Source organism: Bombina bombina, chromosome 8 (genome assembly GCF_027579735.1).
Source record: "Bombina bombina isolate aBomBom1 chromosome 8, aBomBom1.pri, whole genome shotgun sequence".
In the NCBI taxonomy this organism is placed as follows: Eukaryota; Metazoa; Chordata; class Amphibia; order Anura; family Bombinatoridae; genus Bombina; species Bombina bombina.
Window position 1 is genome coordinate 117,512,842 of NC_069506.1, and position 13,010 is coordinate 117,525,851.

At 38.1% G+C, this 13,010-nt stretch overlaps 1 protein-coding gene across 1 annotated transcript in view; it reads left to right on the top strand.

The window, feature by feature from the left end:
* ATAD3A (ATPase family AAA domain containing 3A) overlaps positions 1–9,926 on the top strand; it is a 273,671-nt gene extending 263,745 nt beyond the window's left edge. Inside the window, exon 16 of the mRNA XM_053690532.1 lies at positions 9,396–9,926. Coding sequence (XP_053546507.1) covers positions 9,396–9,575 — 180 coding nt within the window. The 3' untranslated portion in view covers positions 9,576–9,926. The remainder of the gene's footprint in view (positions 1–9,395) is intronic.
* The last annotated feature ends 3,084 nt before the right edge of the window (positions 9,927–13,010 follow it).

Consider the following 13,010-nt stretch of genomic DNA (forward strand, 5'->3'; position numbering starts at 1 on the left):
TTCGGTTAATTTATTTACTTTCATCTCTTCCAGTTACTAGTCTGGTTATTTACTATTTCATTGGTGGATGAACCCTGAGCATTTTATAAGCTTTTGTGTTGGGAGGGGCTGTACAGTATAAAACAAATGAAAACATATTATCTTGTTCCATTGCTTGAAATGTTATATTTTCCACTTTATGCTGGGAATTAATACAAGTCACATAGGTACACTGCAGTATCTTTAAGCCCCTATTTTCAGCTTGGCGATGCCTGTCACTTCGTTTATAGATCTTTCTTGCTAAAGCTGCATGCCAAACTGATATACTGACAGCATTAGCTCTTGTACTACGGATCAAGACAAAATCCAGCTGCTCCCATTGCTAGCAAGGATGCTATTTTTTACCCGCACAACATAAGCTTGATTAATGGGATATGAATCCCAAATTTTTTTCAATTCACTTTTATTAAATTTGCTTCATTTTCTTGTTATCCTTTGTTGAAAGCGCAGCAATGCACTGCTAGAAACTTGCAGAATACATCTTGTTAGCCAATGAAAAGTGGCATATATGTGCACCCACCAATCCGTAGCTAACTCCCAGTAGTGCACTTTTCTACAAAGATACCAAAAGAACAAAGGAAATTCAATAATAGAAATAAAATGGGAAGTTGTTTAAAATGACATTCTTTATCTGAATCCTTTACGATATTCCTTTGACCATGTAGCTGTGTAGTGTGTTATAGTCCTCTCCAGCAGCCAAGAGGTTGATGGCACATTCTAAAGCAAAAACAACATCTTCTATAATTCATTAGAATGTGTAATTCATTTCTTACCCTAGATGTGTATTTAACCCCAGTAAAAAGGTTAAACACTAAGGTAAAGTGCCACTTGGGTGCCGCAAGCTTTGCAGCCCCCAAGCAGAATGCAGTCCAGTAATTAGTGAGTCATGTGACTGGCGGTTTCCTGCTTGGGAGCTTGCAGTGCTTGTGGCACCCATATAGGACATTAGCTATGTGTTTAACCACTTTATGGTTAGTAATGAAAAAATGACATGTTGTAATGTTTGCATTTGAATCCCCCTTTAACAAAATCTTTACTTATTTCATAAGATGGTGGACAGTCCCTGAGCCGTCAAACTTTCCCAGTTTCCCATGATTCCTTAGTCATTTTTTTTTTTTTTTTTTTTTGCTCCAGCAAGGAGGATGGTGAAAGATTGAAGTGCTGATCTGCACGTTGATTAAGAGAGGTTCTCAAACTGATGTGAGACCCAATATTCCCCTCAGAGAGCCGGGAATAGGACAGAGCGGTGTACATTGATAGTGAGCATAAATCTCCTCCTGGGGGAGCTTACTTGCCTGTAGAGTACTCTGGAATTAGTTACCCACCAGGGTTATCACCTAGACACAGAACTGCCTCCTAACTTAAAAAAGTACATTCACTCTGCAATTTCACAACTGATGGCTTTCATGCCTCCACCGCATACAAAGGACAGAAAAGAACTCTTCACAGGCCGTGGGCTCATCTTGGACATCCCTTAGGAGAGGCCTGTCTAGGTGACCTGTACACTCCAGGAGTACAATTTATAATTAAAATCCTACTCCTCAGCCAAGGACTATTATTCTGAAACCCCCCTTCTGACAGAAGTAGAAGAATGTCTTTCAATTCAAATTGGGGTCTTTCACACTCTCTATTGCAGGAAGTTTTTACTTGCCTTGCAGATTGGGGACCCTCCACCTGAAGACATACCCCCCCAAAAAAATGTTTTATAAATAAATAAAGGTTATCTACCTTCCCGTTTCCTGATGCAGTTTGAGTTAATTAGCAAAGAATATAAAAATGCAGACGTTTAGTTTGTTCCTTTTTTCTAAATTCAAACATGGTTTGTTTGGTTTTTTTCCTTCTGAAAAAATTGAGGTGTAAGAGACTTTGACTAGGTGGACTACCAGTACTTGTTTTAAGGATCCGATGGCCAGAAATCTATAAGGTTTCCTCAGAAGTTCCTTTCAGCTGGCAGGCTATATGTTTCCTCCAGCTGTTAGTGTAGCCTGAGTATCTGCAGCTACTACTGCATTGTAGTGCGACATGCCTGACCTTATTTCCCAATATGTTCCCCTTGATAAAATTCAGGATTGCTTGAGGTTGGTCAAGACTGCGAGCAGTCTCATTTGAGATACAGCTGTTGAAATAACTTTCATTAATGCAAAGAGTGCTGCTTTGACTGTTCTTGTTCGAAAAGCCATATGACTGAAGTCATATGACTGAAGTCATAGTCTGCTAATATAATATGTAAAAACAGACTTATTTCCCTTCCATTTTAGGGAAAGATCTGGTTAGGGTCTGCACTGAATTTCTACAGTCATTGGATGTAAATGAGCTTTCCTGCCACAAGACATAAAAGTTAAGGGCAGGGTTAATTCCGCTAGATGATTTCACTCCTTTTGTCATTCCAAGACACAAGATCCTCCTCTTCGGTGCCTTAGAAATTAGATACCTCCAAGTCCACATGGAAGCCTTGTTCCTTTTGGATTAAGTACAAACGCACCAAAAAAAAAAACAATTTGTCCCTTCCTTCAAATCAGCATTAATGTGTGGCCTCCAACCTAGACTCAGTTCTGGTAAGGGGCAGACTGAACTTTTTTCAGCAGGTTTGGAGACCAATCTGTTTAAGCTCCTTGGTTACTGAACATAAATTCCTAGGGGTACCAAATAGGCTTTTGGTCTCACCCTTCTCAAGGAAGATTCTTCCTTTCTGTTTCTCAAGGTCATTTAAAGGCCAGAGCTTTCTTGGCATGTGTAACAGACCTAGAAGCCATGGGAAGGATTTCTCCGGTCCCCTTGGGGGAAGATTCAGGGATTCTTTATAAGCCTTTTTTATTATTCCAAACACTTTTCTGAAAGTTCTAACTTTAAAAAGGAGACATTTTGCAGGAGGTTCAATTTATGTTTACCATAGACTTTAAAAATGCCTTTTTGCATATCCCTATCCACAGGGATCATACAAAAAAATTCAGATTTTCCTTTCTAAACTGACATTACTAATGTGTGCTGCTCCCATTTGGTCTGGTATTAAAAATTTTCTCAAAGCTTCTCTGACCTCTTTTGTCCTTAAGACTCAGGGTAGCTCCTTACCTAGACTACATTCTGGCACAGGCTGCTTCTTTTAGATTGCTTAGAAACCTACAAATATAGTTCCTTTGTTCCCATCATTGTTAAATCAACGTCCAAAAAAGCTCTCTATTGCCACATACCAGAGTAGCTTTCTGGTCTTCATCATAAACTCTGCAACAATGAGACTGTCTCTCACAGATGCTCTCAAACTCAAATTGCAGAAGTCCTGTGCTCTTCTCCATCAATATGTTCTTTCTACACTTCTTCAATGCATGGAAGTAGATGGTAGTGGAGTTTTCAACCGTCTGTCTCAGAAGATCTCTTTAGACTTCAAGACAAGATGTTCTCTATCTTAGTGCAGACTGAACAATCTTGATATAGAGAGCCTCTTTCCTCCATCTGAATTGGGTAGTATTTACGCAAGGTTTCCAATCAACTTCATGGAGCTCTATGCAATAATAAAGACTGGATTTTTTTCTGAAGTTTCAAACAATGTCACAATAGTGGCTGCTTATATTAATCACCAAGGTGGTACTCAAAGTGCCTTACAGGGGTGTAGAAATTTAAAGAAAAATCTACTTGTCCAATGGACTAAAGTGGGAGCCCAATCTACTTGCCCTTCATGACAATATACTTGTCCTAATGCACAAAATTATTTTACTTATTATTTTTAAACAACTAGGGCACCTAAAGAGAAATACTGAATAATTGAATTAATTTGTTCTGATTTCAATATTTTAGGGGAATTCTGGGCCTAATACTTTTTTAAATCTAAAAATGGTCCTCAGGTTAGACAGGCGGCATACAATGCGCGCCTGCAGTGAATGAGACAGTGACAGTGTATTTTGTAAATCACTGTCATGAGGAAGTTAAACAAAAACTAACCCCTTACGGTGCAAAATAAATCTGCAGCTCATCTGCAGATAATTATCATAAGGGGTTAATTTTATTGTATTAACAATAAACTTATTTTTGTGTTTGTGATGTGTTTAATGTCATTGTATATGTAATATTAGTTTGTGTGTGAGTGCAATGTCCGTTAATGAGATTTCCCTTTTTTTTTTCTGTGTGCAATGTCAGTATGAATAGTGTTTCTCACAAATTTACGGATGCGGTCAAACACACTGTTTCATACACACATTTACAGATAAAACCACATAAAGTCCCAAATACTCACAGATTCAAACAAATATAATCAAATTCTTACACACAGATTAAAACACACATAGCAAAAATTAGATTAAATATATATGTGATGTCAAGTGTTGTTGTAGTGGGGGTGTGGGTGGGGGGGGGTTGCATTTTTTTTAATAAAGGAAAAAAATACGACCCTTTTAATTTATTGGCCATTTGCAGTTTACTTTCTATTTAATATATTGCAGAACCTGCAATATATTAAATAAAAAGCATTCCCTCCCTGGTAGTCTAGTGGGGGAGCATTCGGTCTGCACCACTGTCTGGTACAGACCATATTAATATCTCCTTTTGGCTGGCTCTCAGTGATGCGAGTCAGTGCATGCTGCACTCACACTGAGAGCTGGAACCAGGTTGGGAGCGATTAGTATGGTCTGCACCATATAGAGGTGCAGACCAAATGCTCCCCCACTAGACTACCAGGGAGGTAATGCTTTTTATTTAATATATATTGCAGGTTTATATTAAATATAAAGTAAACTTCCAGCGCGCCCTAAGACTACTTCCTGATCCGCCCTGCATAATTAAACTTTGCATTGTCCACAAAATCAAAAGCTTTCATCAATATTGAGCTTCAAAAAACCTTCATTCAATAATTGTGATAATGAGATAAACATGTTGGAAGCTGTATGTATTATTATAGAAACAATATTTCTTCACAAGTTAGCCTGAAAATAGTCAAATAGTGTTACTCACATATTCGCTCTATCTAACCCAGGGTTATGCTCTCGGAACCTTCTTTTTCCTATCTCAATATCCAAACTCTGCTGGCCATGTGGAACAACAAAATAAACAAAATGTGGCACCTGTTGCTCGCCCTAAGACGACTTCCTGAGCTGCATTGGATAACCAAACATCCAGCGTGCCCTAAGATGGCTTCCTGAGCGCTGTTCCCTGAGTCTCTGCCCACCTGCCAATTAATTAGCCACACGAGCACTTGTCCCCACACCGAGTCGCCAGGATTCCCCACTCACACGCCGTGTCAGACTATAGTGACACACGCTAATATACCCAGCAGTTCCTGTATCACAGTCTCATGCACTAGCGTGTAGCCCCACCTCTAGCTCTTTGCTCTTCGGCTCTCTACTGTGTAGGTTGCTACAGCAGTAACTTCAGTGCACTACTAAGCCCACAGCAGGGCTAAATGTGGTGAAAATACACCTGCCCGGTACCCAGAACTGCATGTCCCAGGAGTTGAGCATTATAAATTGTGCATCCCCTGGCTTTAGCAATGAAAGAGGTAGCCCGCCTTGTGACTTGGGCAGATTGCCATTGTTGCATGATTTCAGCTATTCACATTCCCTGGTGAATGGTCTTTAAATCAGAATGTATATTGTGAATTGTTGGGAAAGGCCAGACATAGACCTTATGGCTTCTCGCTTAATTTACAAGCTACCCCAGTATTGTGCGATCTTGGAATCCACAAGCGACTCTATTAGATGAACTAATGATTTCCTAGTTTATTCAATCTGATTTACATATTTCCTGCTTTTGTTTTAATATGGAGTAAATTAGCCAGGATAAAACAGGAAAGGATCGCAGTGAATTTATTTGCACTTGCATGGCCACACAGGACTTGGTATGCAGATCTGGTACAATTGTCCTCAAGCCAGCCTTGGTGTCTTCTTCTCAAGAAGGACTTTCTCAAGGTCCCTTTTTTCATCAAGATCTCAAATCTCTCGATTTTTAACGGCATGGTGATTGAAGACTGATTTTTCAAATCAAGTGAGACACTTTTGATTCAGGCCAGTAAGCCTGTAACAGGACACATTATCACTATTTATTTTTATTTTTTTGCAGGATGATCTGGGTAAGGGGCTTATCAGCCAGTTCCCTTAAACACCTGATTTCTGCCTTTCAGTTGTGTATCACAAGAAGATTTCAAGACTTCCTGAATTCAAGCCTTTGATCAAGATTTGACCAGGACAAGACCAGTTATCAGGCCTGCTTCTCCTATGTGGAACCTTAATTGGGGTTTGAGGGTTTCTTCTCAGCCCTTTAAACCTATGCATAGTCTGGACATTCCGTTTCCTCACCAGAAAAGCAAGGGTGATGATGTGATTCTTCTTACCTGATTATTATTATTTTTTTCAGGAGAAAGCAGTTTTCAGAATGAACTTGCTCTTTCCTTCCTAAAGTTGTTTCATCTGAAAACATCAGTTAGGAAATTGTAGTCCCATTTCGTGCCAAAAAAAAGCTAAAAAGAGATTACTTCTAACTTTGATGTAGTTTGGGCCTTTAAATGTTATCTTCAATTCACTAAAGAATTCATAATTTATTCTTCCTTGTTTATCCAGTTCCCAGGTCTCCCGCCAGGGACAGAAAGCTACTGCAATCATCTTGGTGACGTGGCTTAAAGCTTTGATTCACAGAATTATTGCCTGAGCTGTTTTTTTCCTCCCTATTTCATGGTGTTCTCGTGGACTTCACAGCTTGGGCATAGAACCCCTCATTTGATATCTCATAGACTCTTACCATCTTATGAAAGAAAACAAAAATGTATGCTTACCTGATAATTTTATTTATTTTATGATGTTGAGGGTCCACGAGACCTGTACAAAGAGAAAGTGTTAAATGGTGTGCAAATAAACCCCTGCACATACACTAATCTGCTCCCAAAGATCAGAAAAAGAATAGATACACAAAAACACAGAAAATAGGTGTATATGTGCACTACAAAGCTAAGGGGTTAAAGAATATATTGTCACATTGGTATATTACCTTAATCAATTAACTATAACCCATTGGTCGTAATAAATCCAGAAATCTGATGTAATATAAAACGAAAGTGTAATTTTTTTATTGCTATGCAAAAATGCCTTATAAAAATAGTTAAAACGTACACTAATAATACACTAATAAATCAGTGCAATATGTAAACATGCATAAAATACAAAATATGACCGGTCATATGTCTATACTTATATAACAATTTCCACCTTAGGTGATTGGCCACCTTGTACATCACAAGTATTGTAATTGAATGTACATCGTTAGAGAGTCCTTTTAATAAAAGGCATATATATAGATCCTGACATGTACAGACTCTCTATTATTCTTCTTATAGATAAGGATATAGTGGACAAATAATATTCAACTAATTGCGTAGACAGGCGTATAGAGTCTTTAACAGATTCTGGCTGACTTGTTAGTTAGAGACTTACAGAACTCTGTCCAGTTTATCTCTCTTTGTATCAGGTATTTACCATAGAAGTCTTCCAACAGAGTGCCACACTACAACGGGCTTCTACACCTCTGTGTCTACCTTACTCCAGTTTGAAAACTTGCCGTTAATTCAGCCGGGCACAGGTGTCTGTCTAGCTCCGTTTAGTTGGTTTTTCCGGGTTGGTGATGTCAATGTCTAACTATGCGCAGAGTAAGGATATACGCACCATCATGGAACTACTTTCCATAGTAGTACACAGAGACATCTTACAAATGAGGGTTCTCACCTCCTCAGACAGCAGGTGTTTGCCATATGAGTTCCAGTTACCTGTCTTCTAGGTGGCTTTTATGGTGTTCTGGGATTTAAGGGGGAACCTGTTAGTCGCATCTAAATGATAAAAGCAGCAAGCTTAAAATGAGGTGTTGTTGTGTATATATACTGGTGGCTTTTATATGATGCCATGCTAATGGCATAGTTTATGGGAAAAAATATGGTTTTAGTAGCCTCTCTTGCAGAATCTTCTTTCAGATCAGTGCTCCTGTGTTAGTCACAACAATGGCATGTATCCTTTTTCCTTTACCACCCTCACTGTAGAACTACTGTATATCATAAGATCAATCAATTCAAGTATTTTTTTATTTATTTTTTAATGGGGGTCTTTTTAATTATATTATTTCTTACTACCTTTAAAATGACTTTGGATAAGAGCATACATACTTCAAATTTGAAAGCACATTTTATAAGCATATTATTATGGGTACCATCATGTTAAAATCTATCTTTCACTGCATTCTAGAGCTGACATATTTGCAACTCACTTTCAGATTACTAGGTTCCATAATGACAGCAGCCATAATTAGAGGGAGGTGCATGAAATTTGTTTTAGTGTCTCTTTAAAGGAATAGTTTAGTCAAAATTAAACTTTCATGATTTAGATTGAGCAGCAATTTTAAGCAACTTTCTAATTTACTCCTATTATCAATTTTTCTTAGTTCTCTTGGTATCTTTATTTTAATGTAAGATTAGGAGCCGGCCCATTTTTGGTTCAGCACCTGGGTAGTGCTTGCTGATTGGTGGCTCCTATGCTTACATTCTTGCTTTTTCAAATAAAGATACCAAGAGAATGAAGAAAAATTGATAATAGAAGTAAATTACAAAGTTGCTTAAAGGGACAGTCTACACCAGAATTGTTATTGTTTTAAAATATAGATAATCCCTTTTTTACCCATTCCCCAGTTTTGCATAGCCAACACAGTTATATTTATATATTTTTTACCTCTGTGATTATCTTGTATCTAAGCCTCTGCAAACTGCCCCTTTATTTCAGTTCTTTTGACAGACTTGCAGTTTAGCCAATCAGTGATGGCTCCCAGGTAACTTCACGTACATGAGCACAGTGTTATCTATATGAAAAACATGAACTAACACCCTCTAGTGGTGAAAAACCTGTTAAAATGCATTCTTAAGAGGCGGCCTTCAAGGTCTAAGAAATTAGCATATGAACCTCCTAGGTTAAGCTTTCGACTAAGAATACCAAGAGAACAAAGAAAAATTGGTGATAAAAGTAAATTGGAAAATTGTTTACAATTACATGCCCTATCTGAATCATGAAAGTTTTTTTGGGGCTAGACTGTCCCTTTAAAATTGAATGCTCTGTCTGGATTGTGAAAGTTTAATTTTGACTAGACTATTCCTTTAAGAAAGTTAGCGTTTATTATGTATGCTATAGAAATTGGAAATGCGCACAATTTAGCCATTTGGATGGTGCCTTTTTTATACTTGTACATTTTATGCAAGCTAATGTTATTTACTAAAGGTGATTGGTCTGCTGCAAAAGACAATGTGTGTAGGTAACTCAAAAAGCACTGTAAATATTAAAATTGTAATGAATACAGTGTGAAATGATTCAGCTGTAAAATGGTTAAATATACTTGTTTCTTCCCATCAGGCTGCGGCTTATGCTTCAGAGGATGGCATTCTGACCGAAGCCATGATTGACGCCCGTGTTGCTGATGCTGTTCGGCAGCACCAACAGAAGATGGAGTGGCTCAAGGCCGAAGGCAAGGAAGAGGGAAAAGAACCAGGCAAAAACCCACTGCAACCACTTTTAGAGGGTACACCAGTCTGACCAGGCAATGAAATTAACCATGGCCATTAAACTTCTTCAGCTTGCTGTCTACAGCAGGTGTGTCCATTATCTTCAGGAGCAGTTGCCAATGAGTAGTCGGCTTATCCTCTATTTGGAGACAAAGGATTATCATGGATCGTTCTTTTTCCACAGAGGGTACAGGGACCAGGGATCCTTAATCACGCTCCCTGAAGGCAGCTACTAAAGTTTTCACCATTCATTCCCTATGGACCTCTCTCTCTTTTTATATTTTTAGGATAACCATGATTTATTAATATATTACAAACAAGCAAATTATTGTTTTCAAACAAAACAGAACTGCTGCAATAAATGATCACTGTTGAAAATGGAGAGGAGAGTGTCATGTGTTTCTTAATCTACAGTTTGAGATAATTTTATATATTAACTGTAGAAAAAGTGAAAATAGCTGCTGGTTACAGTGTGCTGCCCCTTATGTGATCCACAGCTCTCCCCAGGTGAATTACTGATTTATCTGCCACTCCCCTGAGTTGTAGAATGCTGCTCCTTGTGAGATCCATGACACAGTGCTTGTACTGCCTCAGATGAGCCCATCTACTTGAAGCAATTGTCTGCACCTGAGATAAGCTAAGTGAACAAAGGTGCTGACAGGTAAGTGCATTGCATCATCATAATAGCCCAACGGCTATTAATATGAACGGGTACACATGCTTTACATAGCCTGGGAACATAAGCACATACACCAAATAACTTATACTACAGGTTCAAGCACTTTTACCCATCAGAGCAGTGCAGTTCCCTCAACTCTTGGGTACCTGAATTTCTTTCATACAGGCGATGAGTCCACAATCCATTACTCCTGGGAATTACTCTTCCCTGGGGTTTTTAAATTGAACTGGATTTTAATTTAAATACTAAATATATAATTCTATGTTAAAACCCACTAAACCATTACATTTAAGTTAAGTGAAATAAACACCGTAAAAGGGTCTCCGTTGTTTCCAAAGAATTTATTAGGAATCAATATTTGTTGCAATAAGAGGAATAGATTTACAGATATATATACATATTTCTTTCATGTAATTGGCAAGAGTCAATGAGCTAGTGACGTATGGGATATACATTCCTACCAGAAGGGGCACAGTTTCCCAAACCTCAAAATGCCTATAAATACACCCCTCACCACACCCACAATTCAGTTTTACAAACGTTGCCTCCCATGGAGGTGGTGAAGTAAGTTTGTGCTAGATTTCTACGTTGATATGCGTTTTGCAGCAGGCTGAAGCCCAGTTTTCCTCTCAGAGTGCAGTGAATGTCAGAGGGATGTGAAGAGAGTATTGCCTATTTGAATACCATGGTCTTCCTCTAGGGGATCTATTTTATAGGTTCTCTGTTATCGGTCATAGAGATTTCTTCTCCTACCTCCCTTTTCAGATCGACGATATACTCTTATATACCATTACCTCTACTGATTCTCGTTTCAGTACTGGTTTGGCTATCTACTATATGTAGATGAGTGTCTTAGGGTAAGTAAGTCTTATTTTGTTCATGACGCTCTAAGCTATGGTTGGGCACTTTATATGTAAAGTTCTAAATATATGTTTCAAACTTATATTTGCCATGATTCAGGATAATCAGTGTTCCTTCTTTCAGACTGTCAGTTTCATTTTTTGGGAAAATGCATATGAATAAATATTTTTTTTACCTTAAAATTTTCAATTGACTTTTTTCTTCTAAATTGCGGGCTGTTAGGCTTGTGGGTGCAGAAAATGCTACAATTTATTGCGTCATTTTTGGCGCGAGACTTTTTTGACGCCGGAAGTTTTCACGTGGTTGCATCATTTTTGACGCATGTTTGTTGCAGATGTTTTTTGGCGCCAAACAATGTGGGGCGTCATACTTGGTGCCAGTTTTTTTTACATTATTTCAGTCTCACTTTTTAGTTGCTTCTGGTTGCTAGAGGCTTGTTTTGTTTTGCATTTTTTCCCATTCCTGAAACTGTCATTTTAAGGAATTTGATCATTTTGCTTTATATGTTGTTTTTTTTCTATTACATATTGCAAGATGTCACTACCTGACCCTGGATCAGAATCTACTTCTGGAAAGACACTGCCTGATGTTGGTTCTACCAAATCTAAGTGCATTTGTTGTAAACTTTTGGTAACTGTTCCTCCGGCTGTAGTTTGTGTTAGTTGTCATGATAAACTATCTAACGCGGATAATATTTCCATTAGTAATAATCCATTACCTGTTGTTGTTCCTTCAACATCTAATGTTCAGGATGTTCATGTTAATGTAAGAGAATTTGTTTCTAATTCTATTCGGAAGGCTCTGTCTGTTATTCCTCCTTCTAGTAAACGTAAAAGGTCTTTTAAAACTTCTCATATTTCAGATGAATTTTTAAATGACCGCCATCGTTCTGACTTATCTATCTCTGATGAGGATCTATCTGGTTCAGAAGATTCTGCCTCAGATATTGACACTGATAAATCTTCATATTTGTTTAAGATGGAGTTTATTCGTTCTTTACTTAAAGAAGTGTTGATTGCATTAGATATGGAGGAGTCTAGTCCTCTTGATATTAAAACTAATAAGCGTTTAAATTCAGTTTTTAAACCTCATGTAGTTATTCCAGAAGTTTTTCCAGTTCCTGATGCTATGTCAGAAGTAATTTCTAGGGAATGGAATAGTCTGGGTACTTCATTTACTCCTTCTCCAAGGTTTAAGAAATTGTACCCGTTGCCATCTGATAGATTAGAGTTTTGGGGGAAAATCCCCAAAGTTAATGGGGCTATCTACTCTTGCTAAACGTACTACTATTACTACGGCAGATAGTACTTCTTTTAAGGATCCTTTAGATAGGAAGCTTGAATCCTTTCTAAGGAAGGCTTATTTATGTTCAGGTAATCTTCTTAGACCTGCTATTTCTTTGGCTGATGTTGCTGCAGCTTCCACCTTCTGGTTGGAGGCTTTAGCGCAACAAGTGTCAGACCATAATGCTTATAGCATTGTTAAACGTCTTCAACATGCTAATAACTTTGTTTGTGATGCCATTTTTGATATCATTAGGATTGATGTCAGGTATATGTCTTTAGCTATTTTAGCTAGAAGAGCTTTATGGCTTTAAGTCTTGGAATGCAGATATGACTTCTAAGTCAACGTTGCTTTCTCTTTCTTTCCAAGGTAATAAATTATTTGGTTCTCAGTTGGATTCAATAATTTCAAGTGTTACTGGGGGGAAAAGAAAGCCTTTTTGCCTCAGGACAAAAAAATCTAAAGGCAAATATAGGGCTGCTGATCGTTTTTGTTCCTTTTGTCAGAATAAGGAACAGAAGCCTGACCCTTCCCCTAAAGGAACAGTTTCCGTTTGGAAACCTTCTCCAGTCTGGAATAAATCCAAGACTTTCAGAAAGTCAAAACCAGCTCCCAAATCCGCATGAAGTTGCGGCCCTCATT